Source organism: Budorcas taxicolor, chromosome 3 (assembly GCF_023091745.1).
Source record: "Budorcas taxicolor isolate Tak-1 chromosome 3, Takin1.1, whole genome shotgun sequence".
Lineage (NCBI taxonomy): Eukaryota > Metazoa > Chordata > Mammalia > Artiodactyla > Bovidae > Budorcas > Budorcas taxicolor.
In genome coordinates this window covers 70,386,845-70,408,245 of record NC_068912.1, presented here as the reverse complement: position 1 = coordinate 70,408,245, position 21,401 = coordinate 70,386,845, and the positions used below count along the sequence as shown (strand labels likewise).

Below are 21,401 nucleotides of genomic sequence, written 5' to 3'. Positions count from 1 at the left end.
GGCAAAGAGTATGAGCCATCCACCTGAAAGGAAAGTAGAGAGCAATGCATGTCATAATGTTGGCATTTATTATCCAAGGATTTCAGTACATTCAGTTCAGGAGGCATTTTGGTGATTTCTCCTTTCTAATGAGCAACATGAGTTCTCATATGGTGCCATATAAATGGCAAGAATCCTTAATTTGAATAGAATTTAAACTGAACCATTATAAGGAACAAGGATATATTGGACAGTGCAGAGAAATATAGCTATGATTTATAATAACTATTTGTAAATTAATTTATTTATTTTAATTGAAGGCTAATTACTTTAGAATTTTGGGGTAGATTTGCCATACATTGACGTGAATCAGCCAAGGGGTGCATGTGTCCCTCATCCCGAAAGCCCCTCCCACCTCCCTCCCCTTCCCATCCCTCTGCTTGTCCCCGTGCACCGGCTTTGAGTGCCCTGTTTCACACATCAAACTTGGACTGGTCGTCTATTTCACATCTGGTAATATACATGTTTCAATGCTATTCTCTCAAGTCATCCTACCCTCACCTTCTCCCACAGAGTCCAAAAGTCTCTTCTTTATATCTGTGTCTCTTTTGCTGTCTTGCATATAGGGTCATCATTACCATCTATCTAAATTCCATATATATGCATTAATATATTGTATTGGTGTTTTCCTTTCTGACTTACCTCACTCTGTATAATAGGCTCCAGTTTCATCCACCTCATTAGAACTGATTCAAATGCATTCTTTTTAATAGCTGAGTAATATTCCATCATGTGTATGTACTGTGTAATAACTTTAAATGGAGTATAATCTTGGTCTTCCCAGGTGGATCTAGTGGTAAACAACCTGCCTGCCAATTCAGGAGACATAAGAAACATGGGTTCAATCCCTGGGTTGGGAAAATCCCCTGGAGAAGGAAATGGAAACTCACTCCAGTACTCTTGCCTGGAGGATCCCCATGGACAGAGGAACCTGGTGGGCTATAGACCATGAGGTCACAAAGAGTTGGACACGAGTGAAGTGACTGAGTGCAAGTAGTTGCTTTACAATTATGTACATGAAGTGAATCATCTATATGTATACATATATCCCTTCCATTTGGCACTCCCTCCCATTCCCATCCCACCCACCTAGGTCATCACAGGGCACTCAGCTGAGCTCCCTGTGCTAGACAGCAAGTTCCCTCCAGCTCTCTCTTTCACACGTTAGTGAGTATCTATCAATGCTACTCTCATCCCACCTATTCCTTTCCCCCACTGTGCCCACCTGTCTGTTCTCCACATCTGCATTTCTATCACTATCTGGTACACTTAAAACTAATATTGTAAATCAACTGTGCTTCAATAAATACGTATTCAATGCAGTTCAGTTCAGTTGCTCAGTCGTGTCCGACTCTTTGCAACCCCATGGACCACAGCATGCCAGGCCTCCCTGGCCATCACCAATGTGCGGAACTTACTCAAACTCATGTCCACTGAGTTGGTGATGCCATCCAACCGTATGATCCTCTGTCTAACCCTTCTCCTCCTGCCTTCAATCTTTCCCATTATAAGTTCATCTCAGTTCAGTTGCTCAGTTGTGTCCAACTCTTTGCAACCAGATGAACCGGAACACACCAGGCCTCCCTGTCATTCACCAACTCCTGGAGTCCACCCAAACCCATGTCCATTGAGTCGGTGATACCATCCAACCATCTCATCCTCTGTCGTTCCCTTATCCTCCTGCCCTCAATCTTTCCCAGCATCAGAGCCTTTTCAAATGAGTCAGCTGTTCGCATTCGGTGGCCAAAGTATTGGGGTTTCAGCTTCAACTTCAGTCCTTCCAATGAACACCCAGGACTGATCTCCTTTAGGATGCACTGGTTAACCTTCTTGCAACCTAAGGGACTCTCAAGAGTCTTCTCCAACGTGACAGTTCAAAAGCATCAATTCTTTGGCACTCAGCTTTATTTATAGTCCAACTCTCACCATCCATACATGACTACTGGAAAAACAATAACTTTGACTAGACAGACCTTTGTTGGTAAAATAATGTCTCTGCTTTTCAATATGCTTTCTAGGTTGGTCATAACTTTCCTCCCAAGGAGTAAACGTCTTTTAATTTCATGGCTGCAATCACCATCTGCAGTGATTTTGGAGCCCCCAAAACCAAAGTCAGCCACTGTTTCCATTGTTTCCCCATCTATTTGCCATGAAGTGATGGGACTGGATGCCATGATCTTAATTTTCTGAATGTTGAGCTTTAAGCCAACTTTTTCACCCTCCACTTTCACTTTCATCAAAAGGCTCTTTCAGTTCACTTCAGTTCAGTCGCTTAGTTGTGTCCGACTCTTTGCGACCCAAGGAATCGCAGCACGCCACGCCTCCCTGTCCATCACCAGCTCCCGGAGTTCACACAGACTCATGTCCATTGAGTCCATGATGCCATCCAGCCCTCTCATCCTCTGTTGTCCCCTTCTCCTCCTGCCCCCAATCCCTCCCAGCATCAGAGTCTTTTCCAATGAGTCAACTCTTCACATCAGGTGGCCAAAGTACTGGAGTTTCAGCTTTAGCATCATTCCCTCCAAAGAAATCCCAGGGCTGATCTCCTTCAGAATGGACTGGTTAGATCTCCTTGCAGTCCAAGGGACTCTCAAGAGTCTTCTCCAACACCACAGTTCAAAAGCATCAATTCTTCAGTGCTCAGCCTTCTTCACAGTCCAACTCTCACATCCATACATGACCACAGGAAAAACCATAGCCTTGACTGGACGGACCTTAGTCGGCAAAGTAATGTCTCTGCTTTTGAATACGCTATCTAGGTTGGTCATAACTTTTCTTCCAAGGAGTAAGTGTCTTTTAATTTCATGGCTGCAGTCACCATCTGCAGTGATTTTGGAACCCCCCAAAATAAAGTCTGACACTGTTTCCACTGTTTCCCCATTTATTTCCCATGAAGTGATGGGACCAGATGCCATGATCTTCATTTTCTGAATGTTGAGCTTTAAGCCAACTTTTTCACCCTCCTCTTTCACTTTCATCGAGAAGCTTTTTAGTTCCTCTTCACTTTCTGCCATAAGGGTGGTGTCATCTGGCAATCTGGATTCCAGCTTGTGTTTCTTCCAGTCTCTTTAGTTGTTCTTCATCTTCTGCCATAGGCTTGGTGTCATCTGCATATCTGAGGTTAGTGATATTTCTCCTGGAAATCTTGATTCCAGCTTGTACTTCATCCAGCCCAGAATTTCTCATAATGTACTCTGCATGTACTCAGCATGTAAGCAGGGTGACAATATACAGCTTTGACATAGTCCTTTTCCTATTTGGAAACAGTCTGTTTTTCCATGTCCAGCTCTAACTGTTGCTTCCTGAGCTGCATACAGATCTCTCAGGAGGCAAGTAAGGTAGTCTGGTATTCCCATCATTTAAAGAATTTTCCACAGTTTGTTGTAATCCACACAGTCAAAGGCTTTGGCATACTTCATAAAGCAGAAATAGATGTTTTTCTGGAATTCTCTTGCTTTTTCCATGATCCAGTGGATGTTGGCAATTTGATCCCTGGTTCCTCTGCCTTTTCTAAAATGAGCTTGAACATCAGGAAGTTCATGGTTCACATATTGTTGAAGCTTGGCTTGGAAAATGTTGAGCATTACTTTACTAGTGTGTGAGATGAGTGCAATTGTGTGGTAGTTTGAACATTCTTTGGCATTGCCTTTCTTTGGGACTGGAATCAAAACTGAACTTTACAGTCCTGTTGCCACTGCTGAGTTTTCCAAATTTGCTGGCATATTGAGTGTAGCACTTTCACAGCATCTTCTTTTAGGGTTTGAAATAGCTCAACTGGAATTCCATCACCTCCACTAGCTTTGTTCGTAGTGATGCTTCCTAAGGCCCACTTGACTTCACATTCCAGGATGTCTGGCTCTAGGTGAGTGATCACACCATCGTGATTATCTGGGTCATGAAGATCTCTTTTGTACAGCTCTTCTGTGTATTCTTGCCACCTCTTCTTAATATTATATGCTTCTGTTGGGTCCCTACCATTTTTGTCCTTTATTGAGTCCATCTTTGCATGAAATGTTCCTTTGGTATTTCTCATTTTCTTGTAGAGATCTCTAGTTTTTCCCATTCTGTTCTTTTCCTCTATTTCTTTGCACTGATCGCTGAGGAAGGCTTTCTTATCTCTTTTTGCTATTCTTTGGAACTCTGCATTCAAATGGGTATAGTTTTCCTTTTCTCCTTTGCTTTTCACTTTTCTTTTCTCTGCTATTTGTAAGGCCTTCTCAGACAGCCATTTTGCTTTTTTGCATTTCTTTTTCTTGATCCCTGTGTCCTGCACATTGTCATGAACCTCCATCCATAGTTCATCAGGCACTCTATCTATCGGATCTAGTCCCTTAAATCTATTTCTCATTTCCACTGTTTAATCATAATGGATTTGATTTAGGTTTTACCTGAATGGTCTAGTGGTTTTCCCTACTTTCTTCAATTTAAGTCTGAATTTGGCAATAAGGATTTCATGTTCTGAGCCACCCTCAGCTCCCAGTCTTGTTTTTGCTGACTGTATAGTGTCCATCTTTGGCTGCAAAGAATATAATCAGTCTGATTTTGGTGTTGGCCAACTTGTGATATCTATATATAGAGTCTTCTTTTGTGTTGTTGGAAGAGGGTGTTTGCTAATTCCCACAATAAACAAATAAACAGAACTGTTAAAGCATTTGACCATAAATTCAGAGAACTCATATCTAAGGCACACCCATTAATACAGATTATTAAAAAATTAAGTTACTTGATAGTTTGTTGAGATTTTGTAAATATATTACCTGATTTAATTCTTTTTATTTGGCAACTCAACTTGAGGCTGAGAAAACTGAATCTCAGAATGGTTAATAAACCATCCAAGGTCACAGAGCCATTACATATTTAATATCAAGTCTTTTCATTCTAAATCCAGTGTTCTTTCTAGTATGGAAAAGCTAATCTCAGGCATTGAATCTTACATAATTTCAACTAAATTCTTCTTTATAGCTATAGATGCCACACATAGAGAGGGAGAATGAAGGAGCATTTAGATCACAAGCTCCACTTACCTTTGAATTCAGCTCTCCTATTTATTGACTATACTATCTTAGATAAATTATTTTTCTAATTTTTTTCCTTTACATGTTTAAAATAGAAATAATAAATGCAAACATTACAGAGTTTTATGAGTTTGATAAAACGTTAAGTGTCTAGTATCATTTGTTGTTGTTCAGTTGCTCAGTTGTGTCAGACTCCTTGCGATCCCGTGGACTGCAGCATGCAGGCTTCCCTGTCCTTCACCATCTCCCAGAGCTTGCTCAAACTAATGTCCATTGAGTTGGTGATGCCATCCAACCATCTTGTCATCTGTTGTCCCCTTCTCCTACGTTTAATCTTTCCCAGCATCTTTCCCAGGGTCTTTTCCAATGAGTCAGCTCTTTACATCAAGTGGCCAAAGTATTGGAGCTTCAGCATCCGTCCTTCAAACAAATATTCAGGGTTGATTTTTCCTTTAAGATTCACTGCTTTGATCTCCTTGCCATCCAAACGACTCTCAAGAATCTTCTCTAACACCACAGTTTGAAAGCATCAGTTCTTCAGTATTCAGCCTTCTTTGTGGTCCAACTCTCACATCCATACAAGACTTCTGGAAAAATCATAGCTTTGACTATACAGACCTTTGTCAGCAAAGTAATGTCTCTGCTTTTCAATATGCTGTGTAGGTTTGTCATAGTTTTTCTTCCAAGAAGCAAGAATCTTTTAATTTCATGGCTACAGTCAACATCTGGAGTGATTTTTGAAGCCCGAGAAAATAAAGACTGTCATTGTTTCCATTGTTTCCCCATCTATTTGCCATGAAGTGATACCATATTTTACCATTATTTTGATACTTTTTTAGTCTCCAATGAAAGAGCACATCATTTGGGTTTAATGTTCAAGAAAAGGCCATTCATTTATGATGCATTTCCTGACTGGTTAAAATATAAAAAGTAAAGGAAATTATAATAAAAATCCTCTCCCATACAAAAAGATAGTTTGAAAATAAAATTTAAAATTAGTAATTCTATCATACTTTCAAGTATTTATTGAATACCTTCTGTTCACCAGCCACTCCTCAAGGCAGTAGGGAGAGAATAATAAATGATAAATCCCTAGCCTCATTGGAGAGTCCCAGGTAGCTCTAGTGGTAAAGAACCTGTCTACCAATGTAGGAGATACAAGAGATGCAGGTTCAATCCCTGGGTCACGAAGATGCCCTGGAGAAGGAAATGGCAACCCACTCCAGTATTGCTAGGAAGGGATGTAAACAACAGACAAAAAGTATGCAATATGTATTAATATGTATTAAGTCATCTAATGGTAAGTTCTATGGAATAAAGGACAATAATGGTAGACAAGAAAAAAAATAACATTTGAACAAAGACCTGGAAAAGGTGATAGCTCTGGTCTGTCCAGGTGGAAAGAATGAAAAAGGCAAAATCCCTGAAGGCATGGTATGCTCTTTTCTCAGGAGGTCAACGTGATCTGATGTACAAGAGGAAGAGGAGTCCAGGAAGTAGCAGGGGCAGGTTGTACATGGCTTAGAGAGGAAAGCAAGGATTATTTTTTAATCACTATAAAATGAGAGTAACTGGAAGCTTTTTGAGTGCCATTACTCCATTTCTAGTATATTTTTAAAATGATGATTTTGGCTACCATGTTGTTTAATACAGCTTTGTAATAATGTTTTATATGAGGGAGCATGATACCTTCTGCTGTGTTCTTTAGATTGCTTTGGCTTTCGGAGTCTTTTGTGTTTTCATAACAATTTTAAGATTGTTTGCTCTATTTCTGTGGAAAATGCCATTGTAATTTTAATGGAGATTGCATTGCATCTGTACATTGCCTTAAGTAGTATGGATATTTCAACATTATTAATTCTTCCTCTCCATGAGCATAGAACATCTTACCATTTATTTCTGTCTTCCATTTCTTTCTTCAGTATTGTATAGTTTTCAGTGTACAGGTCTTTCACCTCCTTGGTTAAATATACTCCTAGGTATTTCATTCTTTTTGATGTAATTATAAAGGAGATAATTTTCTTTATTTCTCTTTCTGATAGCTTGTTAATAGCATAAAAGGCAAAACAAGATTTTATATATTGATTTTTATATCCTGCAACTTTATTGCATTTGTTTATTAGTTCTAATAGTTTTTTGGTGGAGTCTTTAGGGTTTTCTGCATCAAGTCATCCACATATAGTGAGTTATATTTACTTTCTCCTTTCCAAGTAAGAAGCCTTTTATTTCTTTTTCTTGACTAATGGATATGACTAGAACTTCTGATACTATATTGACGAGAATGGGCATCATTGTCATATTCCTAATCTTAAAAAGAAAATCTTTCAATATTTCACTATTGAGTATGATGGTAGCTTTGGATTGGCTACCATGTTGAGAACACATTTTTTTTTAATAGGCAGAGATTAGAAGCAGCAAAAGCAGCTAGAACGAAATTCTAATAATAATAGCAAAAGATGATGGTAAGGATAAGAGGTAGTCAGATTCTGTATAATTCTTTTTATTATCATGATGCAATTTAATGTAACAAATTTAAAGTCAACTAAGCTGTTCTGTGCAATGGAGTAAACAGGAGTAAACAGACTTTTGCTGTTACTGCTAAGTAACTTCAGTCGTGTCCAACCCTGTGCAACCCCGTAGATGGCAGCCCACCAGGCTCCCCCATCCCTGGGATTCTCCAGGCAAGAACACTGGAGTGGGTTGCCATTTCCTTCTCCAATGCATGAAAGTGAAAAGTGAAAGTGAAAGTGAAATTGTGCCCGACTCTTAGCGACCCCATGGACTGCAGCCTACCAGGCTCCTCCATCCATGGGATTTTCCAGGCAAGAGTACTGAAGTGGGGTGCCATTGCCTTCTCCAAAAGAGACCTTTGCTTACCCTCAGATCACGTTTCAGCTAGTGATATAGACATGTAGATATCCAGTTTTAACACAAGAAAGACTTTTAAAAATCTAAGTGAAAGTGAAAAAAATCTAAGTGAAAAATATACGCATTTGAATGCAGAGTTCCAAAGAACAGCAAGGAGAGAGAAGAATGCCTTCTTCAGTGATCATTGCAAAGAAATAGAAGAAAACAATAGAATGGGAAAGACAAGAGATGTCTTCAAGAAAATTAGAGATACCAAGGGAACATTTCATGCAAACAAGGGCATGAATGTTGTCTGTTAGGACCTAAAAGAAGCAGAAAATAATAAGAAGAGGTGGCAAGAATACACAGAAGAACCATACAAAAAAGATCTTCATGACCCAGATAACCACAATGGTGTAATCACTCACTCTTAGAGCCAGACATCCTGGAATGTGAAGTCAAGTGGGCCTTAGGAAGCATCAATAGGAACAGCAAGTGCAGGTGATGAAATTCCAGTTGAGCTATTTCAAATCTTAAAAGATGAGGCTGTGAAAGTGCTACACTCAATATGCCAGCAAATTTGGAAACCTCAGCACTGGCCACAGGACTGGAAAAGGTCAGTTTTCACTCAAATCCCAAAGAAAAGCAATGCCAAAGAATGCTCAAACTACCACATGCTAGCAAAGTAATGCTTAAAATTCTCCAAGCCAGGCTTCAACAGTACATGAACCGTGAACATCCAGATGTTCAAGCTGGATTTAGAACAGGCAGAGGAACCAGAGATCAAATTGCCAACATCCACTGGATCACCGAAAAAGTAAGACAGTTCCAAAAAAACATTTATTTCTGCTTTATTGACTACCTCAGGCCTTTGACTGTGTGGGTCACAACAAACTGTGGAAAATTCTTCAACAGATGGGAACATTAGACCACCTGAGCTGCCTTCTGAGAAACCTGTATGCAGGTCAGGAAGCAGCAGTCAGAACTGGACATGGAACAACAGACTGGTTCCAAATAGGGAAAGGAGTTCATGAAGGCTGTATATTGTCACCCTGCTCATTTAACTTATATGCAGAGCACATCATGAGAAATGCTTGGCTGGATGAAACACAAGCTGGAATCAAGATTGCCAGGAGAAATATCAATAACCTCAGATATGCAGGTGACACCACCCTTATGGCAGAAAGTGAAGAAGAACTAAAGAGCCTTTTGATGAAAGTGAAAGAGGAGAGTGAAAAAATTGGCTTAACGCTCAACATTCAGAAAACTAAGATCATGGCATCCCATCACTTCATGGCAAATAGATGGGGAAACAGTGGGAACAGTGAAAGACTTTATCTTGGGGGGCTCAAAAATCACTGCAAATGGTGACTGCAGCCATGAAATTAAAAGATGCTTGTTCCTTGGAAGAAAAGCTATGACTAACCTAGACAGCAAGTTAAAAAGCAGAGATATTACTTTGCCAACAAAGGTCCATCTAGTCAAAGCTATGGTTTTTCCAGTAGTCATGTATGGATGTGAGAGTTGGACTATAAAGAAAGCTGAGCCCTGAAGAATTGAAGCTTTTGAACTGTGGTGTTGGAGAAGACTCTTGAGAGTCCCTTGGACTGCAAGGAGATCCAACCAGTCCATCCTAAAGGAAATCAGTCTTGAATATTCATTGGAAGGACTCATGCTGAAGCTAAATCTCCAATACTTTGGCTACCTGATGCGAAGAACTGACTTGTTGGAAAAGACCATGATGCTGGGAAAGATTGAAGGCAGGAGGAGAATGGGACAACAGAGGATGAGATGGTTGGATGGTATCACTGACTCTAAGGACGTGAATGAGTAAGCTCCAGGTGTTGGTTATGGACAGGGAAACCTGGAGTGCTGCAGTCCATGGGGTCACAAACAGTCAGACACAACTGAGCAACTGAATTGACTGAACTGAAGTGAAAGTGAAAAATTATTTTGTGAAATCCTTGGATACTTTCAAAAAAGATGTATCTTGTAAGTTGGACTTAGAGAGGGCAAAGGGTTTCCACAGGCAGAGAATAAGAGTTAGATAATTCTAGACTGAAAAAACAGTAAGAACAATGTTCTACACTGAGCAGAAGATCTAAGTTCCCTTCTTTTAGCCTCCCTGGACTGCTTAGAGTCTGCCCTGTGCATATGTGTTTCAGAGGTCAGCCAGAGAATTATGCAGAGTCTATATACAAATGGGCTTCCCAGGTAGCCATAGTGGTATAGAACCCACCTGCCAGTGCAAGAGACATAAGAGGCAGGGTTTCAATCCCTGGGTAGGAAAGATCCCCTGGAGGCAGTCATAGCAATACACTCCAGTATTCTTGCCTGGAGAATTCCATGAACAAATGGAGCCTGGCATGCTACAGCCCATGGGGTCACAAAAAGTTGGACACGACTGAAGAGACTTGCAAATCCGAATAATGGGGCTCCCTCTCCCAGACCATTTTCTTCCAGGATTCCTCCTCATTTTTAGTGCTAATGTTTAATAAAGAGGATTTTTGGTTGCCCCTTCAAGATTCCTGCCCCCTGGTATGCTACTGCTACTGCTAAGTCACTTCAGTCGTGTCCAACTCTGTGCAGCCCCATAGACGGCAGCCCACCAGGCTCCACCATCCCGGGCATTCTCCAGGCAAGAACACGGGAGTGGGTTGCCATTTCCTTCTCCAATGCAGGAAAGTGAAAAGTGAAAGTGAACTCGCTCAGTCGTGTCCGACTCTTAGTGATCCAATGGACTGCAGCCTACCAGGCTCCTCCGTCCATGGGATTTTCCAGGCAAGAGTACTGGAGTGGGGTGCCATTGCCTTCTCCCTGCCCCCTGGTATACATGCCAGGAATAACTCCTTTCATTTGAGTGTGAGCAGAATCTATGCATATGATGAGCAATTAAGCACATAATTATGTTTTCTAATATGGCAAAACAAAGATTATCCTGTGTGGGTGTGCCCTACTCAAATGACCCCTTTCAGTCAGTTCAGTTCAGTTCAGTCACTCAGTCGTGTCCAACTCTTTGCAACCCCATGAACCGCAGCACACCAGGCCTCCCTGTCCATCACCATCTCCCGGAGTTCACTCAAACTCAAACTCAAACTCACCTTTAAAAGCAAAGAATTTTTCTTCAGTTGGTTATAGAGGGCGAGGTTTAGAGTCATGCCCTTGCTTGTCAGGAAGAAAGCAAATGAATATGTTGTGAACTGCTTATAGGGGCTGTGTGGCAGGGAGCTGTGGGCATCCTCTGGAAGCTGACAGTCACTGCTGAACAACAGTTGGCAAGAAAATAAGGACCTGAGTCATACAACCACAGGAAATGAGTTCTTCCTGTACCAGCAAGCTGGGAAGAGATTCAGATTATATTCACGGAGTGCACTGATGCCATAACTTTAATCTGTTGAGGCCCCGAGCAAAGGACCCAGTTAACCTGTACTAAACTCTGACCCACAGAAACTGTGAGCTAATAAATTGGCATTATTTTAAACCATGGCATTTTTGATGATTTGTTAGACAACTTTATGTGTGCTCAGTTGTTTCCAGCTCTGTGCAACCCATGAACTGTAACCTGCCAGGCTCCTCTGACAATCGGATTTTTCAGGCAAGAATACTGGAGGGGGTTGCCATTTCCTACTCCAGGGGATCTTCCCAACCCAGGGATCACTTTCATCTCCTGTGTCTCCTGCATTGGCAGGCAGATTCTTTTTACCACTGAGCCACCTGTGAAGTGAAGCAAAAAACAGAAGGAAGAATTATCCTTAGAGCAATGTCCTTGAGTAGATTAGCAGGGATAAGATCTAGCACAGTTCAGTTCAGTCACTCAGTCGTGTCCGACTCTTTGCAACCCCATGAATCGCAGCACGCCAGGCCTCCCTGTCCATCACCATCTCCCGAAGTTCACACAGACTCATGTCCATCGAGTCCATGATGCCATCCAGCCATCTCATCCTTGGTCGTCCCCTTCTCCTCCTGCCCCCAATCCCTCCAAGCATCAGAGTCTTTTCCAGTGAGTCAACTCTTCACATCAGGTGGCCAAAGTACTGGAGTTTCAGCTTTAGCATCATTCCTTCCAAAGAAATCCCAGGGTTGATCTCCTTCAGAATGGACTGGTTGGATCTCCTTGCAGTCCAAGGGACTCTCAAGAGTCTTCTCCAAAACCACAGTTCAAAAGCATCAATTCTTCGGCACTCAGCCTTCTTCACAGTCCAACTCTCACATCCATACATAACCACTGGAAAAACCATAGCCTTGACTGGAGGGACCTTAGTCGGCAAAGTAATATCTCTGCTTTTGAATATGCTATCTAGGTTGGTCATAACTTTTCTTCCAAGGAGTAAGTGTCTTTTAATTTCATGGCTGCAATCACCATCTGCAGTGATTTTGGAGCCCCAAAAAATGAAGTCTGACACTGTTTCCAGTGTTTCCCCATCTATTTCCCATGAAGTGATGGGGCCGGATGCCATGATCTTCGTTTTCTGAATGTTGAGCTTTAAGCCAACTTTTTCACTCTCCTCTTTCACTTTCATCAAGAGGCTTTTTAGTTCCTCTTCACTTTCTGCCATAAGGGTGAAGGAACTGCCCTCAGATAGAATCGGGCAAAGATCATCTATAGAAAAGGAAGTGAAGGCAGATTATGTGAGTTTAGACATAGTTTAGAAATAGTAGTAGAAGCTATAGGTTTGAGGGAAGAGGAGAAGGTGCAAAATAGCCACCTAGAGTGTAAAAAAGAATGAGCTAGGAATATGAAATAGGCTCTCTGAGCAGTACTAAGGTCCACTTCAGATTAGAGTGTCATAATTTTGAAATAAGACCTGTCAGGATGATTTAATCAAGACTAGGATTTTTCCAATTGTGTACAATTACACAATAGGGCAAGGGAGCTGAGGCTGTGTGGAAGGGAGTGGTTATGATTGCCAATGAAATCCAAGCTAAATCAGGGAGGAAATGCGGTGACCCTGTGACAGTGAAAAGATGGTAACAGGAACAGAAAGTAGGGGAGACAGATTAGATGATAGATAGAAGATAGAGCAATATTGACAAGAATAAGGCTTTTAAAGCTGAGTAATACACACACACACACTATATATATACACACACATATACATGGGTGTTGGTTTATTGCCCTGTTTTCTTCTGCTTTAGGGTACATTCGAAAATCATCACAATAAAAAGCAGGGTTTTCTTAAGTGGTGAGATGGTTTATGTGGTCAAATTTGTTGGAGTCAGGGTTCTGAAAGAAGTGAGCTAGCTAGGAAGGAGACAGAGCCCTGGGAGTGATCTGATGGAAAGTGTGAGGTGGAATAGCTCAGAGAAGTTGCAAGCATTGCTAGTAATAGAGTCTAGGGTATGAATGACCAGCGAGCTGATTAACTAAAGGAAGGTAGAGGATAAGATCAGCAAAGAAGAGGAGACAAAGGAACCCGGAAGTCAGGGGTCACCTTTGTGATTACCTGCTTGGATAATAAAAACACTGAGAGTCATGCTAGAGAACAGGGCAGTGAGCCAGATGCAAAGTCTTTGACCAAAGGAGAGCAGCTCTGTGGAAAAGCTTGACAAACTGGTGGCTTTTCAAGGAGAAACCATTCGGAATTTGCAAAGTCCGTAGGAAAGACACAGACCCCTGCTTACCCCACTATCACGGCACACTCCTGGAGGTACAGGAGCATGCAAGAGAAAACAGCTTCCTCCTGGAGAGCTCCGGGGGACGCAGCGTCCTCAGGGGAGGGCTAGATATTAAGGGAGAAATTGTTCTACTAAGAATCTAAATTAGTTGGTTACAGCACCTGAATGTTAAATTGGGCTATCCACCTCCTGGCAGTGAAAGTTTCATAAAGGGAGAAATGATAGGTTATGTAGTCCTTAGGACCTGACAAAAGGAGGCATATAATTTCTTCAAAAGAGACCGACGTTTTCTAAAATCCCAAGAATTTTTTCCCCAGATCTATACTCGCTTATATATCCCTAGCAACTAGAACAAAGCTTACAATATAATCAGAATACAAGAACTGTTTATTTAACCAAACTCATCTGACAGGAAGATTCATAGTAGACAATACCTTTAATGACAGTTTTTGAAGATAAAAAGCTTATCTTAACCTCTAAAGTAGGGCATAGTCGTGGGGTTGCTATTGATCATAGTTTTGAATCTGAGGTGCTATTTTCAAAAGTTAACCTAATTATAAAATTAGCTGTAGCACTCCTTTCCTTACAGACACATTGTACAGTGTATTATAAGGCACAGAGATAGTTAATAGTTTTTAGCATTCACGTTTATTCTTTCATTTTGAAGAGGAAAACCTGCCATTTAAAAGCATGCAAAGCTAATTAAAGCTTTTCCACTATTTCATTATCTGAATGTAGTTGCAAATGCTGACTTAAAACTCTTATCAGAGGGAGACTCAACATTCCTCCCAGAACAGCAAATGAACATTCAATTAACACTTCAATACAAGTGTATTTTAAATAAAAATATACTTGATGGTTAATCTCATTCTTTATATATGCAAATACTAAATTTTAAAAGCCAAAGAGAGCTGCCTCCCTTTTATTCTTTGGGGGAATAAAAGTCTTTTCTTTATTTACAGGGAAGACCTGAATTTTCTGAAGTTGTTACCAAGTTAGAAGAGTGTCTCTGCAACATCGAGGTAAGAAATTTACCTTCTGAAATATGTCCATTAAAAAGGCTTGGATACACAGAATTCTTGGGGAATGGATGTTGCTGGTACTTCTGGAAATAATATAAGATTGAGTGTCCATAACTCCATTCATATTTTTACCCTGTCACTTAAATTCTAATAACTGCATCTATAGGGACAAAGGCAAATTCAGACTGAATTTGGGCTCTTCCAAGAAATGATCAGGCAAGCAAATGCACATGGGTATGCATAATTTAAAAAATTGATAAGTAAAAATTTTAAAATATAACAAAGATGTTAGAAGATGATTTAAATCAATTTTTTCTATACAAAAATTCTTACATACAATGAAATGTAAGTTAAAACATTAAGCCATTGTCCATTTATGTTCAGTAAGAGTAGAAAACAATTGTTACTAAAATTAGCACTTAAGTTAATCGGGAGGCATTGCTTGTGTACCACACATATGTTGCATAAAGTGATATGTGTTGGTAATGAGGCTAATGGAATTTTCTTTCCTTAATATTAAGGAGCTGTTTGCTTTAATTTTCTCTGTAATTGCCTTAATCTTCTATACACCTGTTCAGGAGATAGCATTTGAAAATAGGCAAGGGAACCAGAACATGAGCACTAATTCAAAAATAATAATGTATTCCCCAATGCAGGTAAGTGCTACAGGAGAGGAAGATGGACGTTACACATACAGGCTCCTGTATAAATGAGTATATGAAGGGTAGGGGCAAAAATGGAAAAAGACAGCATCAACCTGAGATTGCACAACTAAATCCCGGAGTGAAACCATCCAACAAAAGTTTTCTTTTTAAAAAATTTTAGCCAAGAGTGATTGGAATGCAATCTTTTGTAGAAGTGTCCCAGGTCTGCAATTACAGCCTGCAGGGAGTGGCTCTATCTCATGACTCTTTACTGGGATTTACAGAGAGGAAGTTTTTCCTATGGAATGAAACTTTGGTCTTAGACATAAAGCTTCCTTTCCCTTCTCATCAATCCTGAAACATACAAAGTAGAGAGAAGTAAAGGCATATTTGGTAGGGCTACAGTAGCCCCTACAAACAAGAGCATCTACCAGAGGCCTGGGATGTTGAGAAGCACTTTTAAGGTTTCAGTTTCAAGTATCCTCTCACTTTGAACCTTTGTGTTTGACAGAGCAAGGTTGTGCCAAGCATGGGATATATCCAGTTAGATTAGAGAGTGAATTCCAGAAACAGAGATAATGGTAGGATGTACTAAACTGACCAAGCCTCTTAGCACAGTCTCCCCTAGTAGAGAAGATGAGTAACTACAGGCTACCTGCAAAGAGAAGTTGCTGGAGTGGGTTGCACTAAATAATGGACTAGGATCATCTTTAAGGGATATAACTTGTGGAGTTGCATAAGGCTCCATTCTCTCTACTCTTCGACTTTTTGGTCAGTGGTTTAGATCTTGGTCATGAAGTCTCTCTGCTCATCACAGTTGCAGGTGTAATAAAGTTGAGACAGAACAAATATTTGAAAGCAGGATTATAGAGTGTTTTGGAAGAGAAAGTAGTAGGACATATCTAACAAGGATAAGTTTAACAGGAATAAATATATCATCATGCACTGGAGTCAAGGAAACAACAGTAGAAGAATCAAACAATGGAGATAATGGTTTTGGAGCACCGTGAAGATTGGTGGATAAACCTTGGGGGAGTTAGAATATGAAATATCTGCCTTACATCAGAATAAAGAATGTGATCATTCCTCTCTCTTCTGAGATGGCCAAACAAAATAGTACCCAACATATATCTTTATAGTGGAGAGGGAAATGGCAACCCACTCCAGTATTCTTGCTGGGATAATGCCATGGACGGAGGAGCCTGGCATGCTACAATCCATGGTGTCCAAAGAGTTGGACATAGCTGAGTCACTGAGCACATATTCTTATAAAGGGATTATTAAAACTAGAACACAAATTTTAAGGAATAGAAATCAGAATGGTGAATGGATCGACAACCAATTAGAGGAATCAAGGATGCTTATCCTGGAGAAGGCAAAATTAGGATGAGTCAACAGCTGTTTATAAACATCTGAAGAACTATCGTATAGGAAAGGGATTGGCCTAGTTCTCTGTGGGCCAACAGATGGAAATGAAGTAATGATGTGGTTAATTATGAGGAAGAAACTTTCAAATGGTCAGAGCCATCCTAAGATAAATGAATGGATCTGGATGTAGTAGGTTCCCCATCAGACTGCGGTAAGGATGAAAAGGATGAGATTGAATCATTGGAAAGTCTGAAGGTTCATTTCAACATTGCATGATTCTTTACTGAGAAATGTCTTGTCTACTTGAAGAACCTAAAATTTACATATATTATTTTTTAAATAAAAATCTACTGTCTCATGAAATTATTATATCAAAGAATTAATGTTCTTCTCTGATAGTGCTGTTGGTAAAGGATCTGCAGCAGTGCAGGAGACCTGGGTTCAATCCCTAGATCAGGAAGATGCCCTAGAGAAGGAAATGGCAACCCACTCCAGTATTCTTGCCTGGAAAATCTCATGGATCGAGGAGCCTGGTGGGCTACAGTCCAGGGGGTCGCAAGAATTGGACATGACTTCGCGACTAAATCACAACCACAGAGTGCATAAACAGCAAGCTTATAAAAAAATTCAAGAAAACTGTTATCTTATTTTTTGTTTTCTCTGTCTCATTTTCTTTCCTCATACTCTTCTGTACTTCAGTTCAGTTCAGTTCAGTCACTCAGTTGTGTCCGACTCTTTGCGACTCCATGAATCACAGCACGCCAGGCCTCCCTGTTCATCACCAACTCCCGGAGTTCACCCAAACTCATGTGCATTGAGTCGGTGATGCCTTCCAGCCATCTCATCCTCTGTCATCCCCTTCTCCTCCTGCCCCCAATCCCTCCCAGGATCAGGGTCTTTTCCAATGAGTCAACTCTTCGCATGAGGTGGCCAAAGTACTGGAGTTTCAGCCTCAGCATCAGTCCTTCCAATGAACACCCAGGGCTAATCTCCTTTAGGATGGACTGGTTGGATCTCCTTGCAGTCCAAGGGATTCTCAAGAGTCTTCTCCAACACCACAGTTCAAAAGCATCAATTCTTCAGCACTCAGCTTTTTTCACAGTACAACTCTCACCTCGATACATGACTACTGGAAAAACCATAGCCTTGACTAGATGGACCTTTGTTTGCAAAGTAATACCTCTGCTTTTTAATGTGCTATCTGGGTCGGTCATAACTTTCCTTCCAAGGAATAAGCATCTTTTAATTTCATGGCTGCAATCACCATCTGCAGTGATTTTGGAGCCCCCCCAAAAATAAAGTCTGACACTGTTTCCACTGTTTCCCCATCTATTTCCCATGATGTGATGGGACCAGATGCCATAATCTTCGTTTTCTGAATGTTGAGCTTCAAGCCAACTTTTTCACTCTCCTCTTTCACTTTTATCAAGAGGCTTTTTAGTTCCTCTTCACTTTCTGCCATAAGGGTGGTGTCATCTGCATATCTGAGGTGATCGATATTTCTCTCAGCAATCTTGATTCCAGCTTGTGCTTCTTCCAGCCCAGCGTTTCTCATGATGTACTGCTCTGCATAGAAGTTAAATAAGCAAGGTGACAATATACAGCCTTGATGTACTCCTTTTCCTATTTGGAACCAGTCTGTTGTTCCATGTCCAGTTCTAACTGTTGCTTCCTGACCTGCATATAGGTTTCTCAAGAGGCAGGTCAGGTGGTCTGGTATTCCCATCTCTTTCAGAATTTTCCACAGTTTGTTGTGATCCACACAGTCAAAGGCTTTGGCATAGTCAACAAAACAGAAAAAGATGTTTTTCTGAAACTCTTTTGTTTTTTTGGTGATCTACCGGATGTTGGCAATGTGACCTCTGGTTCCTCTGCCTTTTCTAAAACCACCTTGAACATCTGAAAGTTCACGGTTGGTTCACTTAGCTATGTGTAATTATTTTAAAAAACTCTCTACAGTAGCTCTATTTAGTCCTCATCCTTGCTGGACATTAAAGCATCCTTCATTTTATGAAGTGGATGTATCCTTGGAAAAGTATGTAAATTCAGTTCATGTAAAGGGAATCATTTCATATAAAAAGGGAATAATCATAAGTTCCAATTTTAAGGAACTCTGCCATGAATCTTATCACTATAGTGAAAATGTAGAGAATCTTTTAACCATTAAATAATAATCTTCTGTTTTATGAATCTGACTTGAGCCTACTGTGTTTTGAGAAAGAAAAGCATAAGTTTTATGGGTCAGTTCTCAGCATATAACTGGGCCAAAAAAAGTAAATTAAGCTAGTCACGTGTTGCCATCAGAAGCTGAAAGGAAAGGCCTGAAGCAAGCTGAGCTGAATAGAAATTAAAATATGAAAAATCCTAGAATAGAATGCTAAAATAAATCTATATTTTATAATACTATGCCTTTAAGCCTGTTGGATTTATTAAATGATTGAAATGGCCCCTCCTTCATTCAGCTGATGTCTCCTGCTTCAAGCAACAGCAGCGGGTCTCTCTCACCTTCCTCTTCTTCTGATTGTCTGGCGAACCGCGGAGGGCCTGGCCGGAGCCATGTGGCAGCTCTACGAAGTCGTTTTGAACTGGAATATGCTCTAAATGCAAGGTCCTATGCTGCCTGGTCGCAAAGGTACGTGGTAATCTAAGCAACAGTTACACAGTCAAGTCAGATTCCAGGGTCTTCCCAACACAGTCACCTGACTTGATTAATATCTGCAGGAGATTTACCACCCCTGAGGCAGACTTCAAAGGGGATTTTTGAGCCTGTTTTCTTCCAATAGTTTGACCAAAATGTAGAAATGTTGTTGTCTATTAGTTTAGGTTCTCTAAGCTTTAATTCATTGCCAAAGCAAGAATTGTCTAGCTACAGCAGCACAAGGAATTTGTTGAAAGTATTCTGAGAGTTTCTTATGGAATTCAAGGAAGAATTTCTGTGTGGGAATCAGGAAATAGCTCTGAAAATCTGAGCACCAAAATTTCAGTGTTCTGAGAATTACCATACAACCCAGCAATCCCACCCTTAGATATATTCACAAAAGAATTGAAAACAAATACCTGTACTCAAATGTTTATAGCAGCACTATTCACAATAGCCGAAAGAAAAAAAAAAAATAATAACACAAATATCCTTCCACAGAAGAATAGATTAAAAAAAGTGGTATCCATACACTAGAACATTACTCAGTCTTGACAAGAATGATGCAGTGATGCATACTGCGGCATGGAGGAACTCTGAAAACATGCTAAATAAAGGGAAGGGACAAAGATCCTATATTGTATGACTGTATTTATATGAATACCCAAAGTAAAGTGTATTTAGGAGGCTATAGCAAGATACCGTAGATTGGACGGTTTAAACAGCAGAAATTTATTTTCTTACTATGGAGTCTAGAAATCTAAGACAAGGGTACCAGCATGGTTGGGTTCCAACGGGACTTAGAGTTGGCCATTTTCCTAGCTTACAGATGGTCGCCTTCTTACCTCACCCTCATGTGGCAGAGAGAGCTCTGGAGTCTTTTTATCTTTTTATAAGGGCAACAATTCTGTCAGATTAAGGCTTCATTCTTTTGACTTCATTTCACCCTACTCATCTCTGTAAAGGTCCTATTTCAAATACAGTCACATGAGGCGTTAGGGCTTCAACATATGAAATTGGAGGGAGGGGGACACAATTCAGTCAAGAGCAATAGGTAAATCCATAGAAATGAAAATATTGGTGGTTGCCAAGATCTGGGTAGAGAAGGGGAAAATCAGGAAACACTGTTTCTTGGACGCAGGGTTCTATTTGGGGACAATCAAACTATTTTGGAATTAGATAGAGGTGGTGGTTGCAAAATACTGTGAATGTTCTAAATGCCCCTGACTTGTTCACTTTAAAGTGGCGAACTCCACCTCAATGAAAGAAAAAAGCCACAAATAAGTTTAAGCAAAAAGGGCAAGTCAGAAAAAGAGAAAAGGTGAGTTCAGCCTTCTTCCACAACAAACTGCCATTTACATGCCCCAGTCCCCACTAGACAGTCTCCTGTATCCCCTGGCATTCCTTGGGCAAGTCACAGGGCTGAGTCTGACATTGACAGGGAGAGAAAATATACTCACCCTCTAGTGGGAGGTCCTACAAAGTCATATGGCAAAGGGTATAAACACAAAAAGCAGAATGATAAGTACAGTCAGCCATGAGAGAAAACATGATTGGTCCCTTTGGGTCATATGACCACTTCTAGTCTAAACAAATGTGGTTGGAATGGAGATGGGGTCATATTTCATTCTGTAAACATGGTTGACAATGACCTGATTGGGATAGGGACCAATAAAAGCAGTTACAGTGAGCTGGATAGATAGCTTTCAAAGTGTATACTGCAACCTGTGGAGAATCAGAAAAGGCTAGCTTAAAATCTCTGTCTGACTACACGCACCCAAGAGCATTTGCACATAAGCCATTACACACGTGCACTTCCACACACATATGCACATCCACACATTCTGTCAAAATTTTTATCCTAAAGGTGGAGAAAGATTATCTAGTTTTAGCAAGGGTCCTGTACCCTCTACAAATTGCTACTATTGCCTTTTTAGCCATAGTTATTACATTCCTGGTTTGACAAAAGGGTTGCAGCTACAGCTCTGAAGAGGTGGGAACCTTAATCATTTAGACTTTAATCTATGGACTGTCATGAAATTAAGTATCAGGAGGTCTGATTGATAACAAGGCAAACTGGACACAATTCTTTATTGGATTCCAGTCTCACATCATTTCATAAGGAGCTCATAGGCCAATATTAGATTAGGTTGAGTCCCAGCATCATCTTCTAGTTCCATCTGCTCTCCTTTTTCTTTACTTGTGGTTTTAA

General features: G+C 40.5%; 1 protein-coding gene across 1 annotated transcript in view; it reads left to right on the top strand.

The window, feature by feature from the left end:
- Positions 1-21,401, top strand: part of TNNI3K (TNNI3 interacting kinase) — a 335,099-nt gene that overhangs the window by 254,295 nt on the left and 59,403 nt on the right. Inside the window, exons 22-23 of the mRNA XM_052637003.1 lie at positions 14,480-14,539; positions 19,014-19,183. Of these exons, the coding sequence (XP_052492963.1) occupies positions 14,480-14,539; positions 19,014-19,183 (230 nt within the window). The remainder of the gene's footprint in view (positions 1-14,479; positions 14,540-19,013; positions 19,184-21,401) is intronic.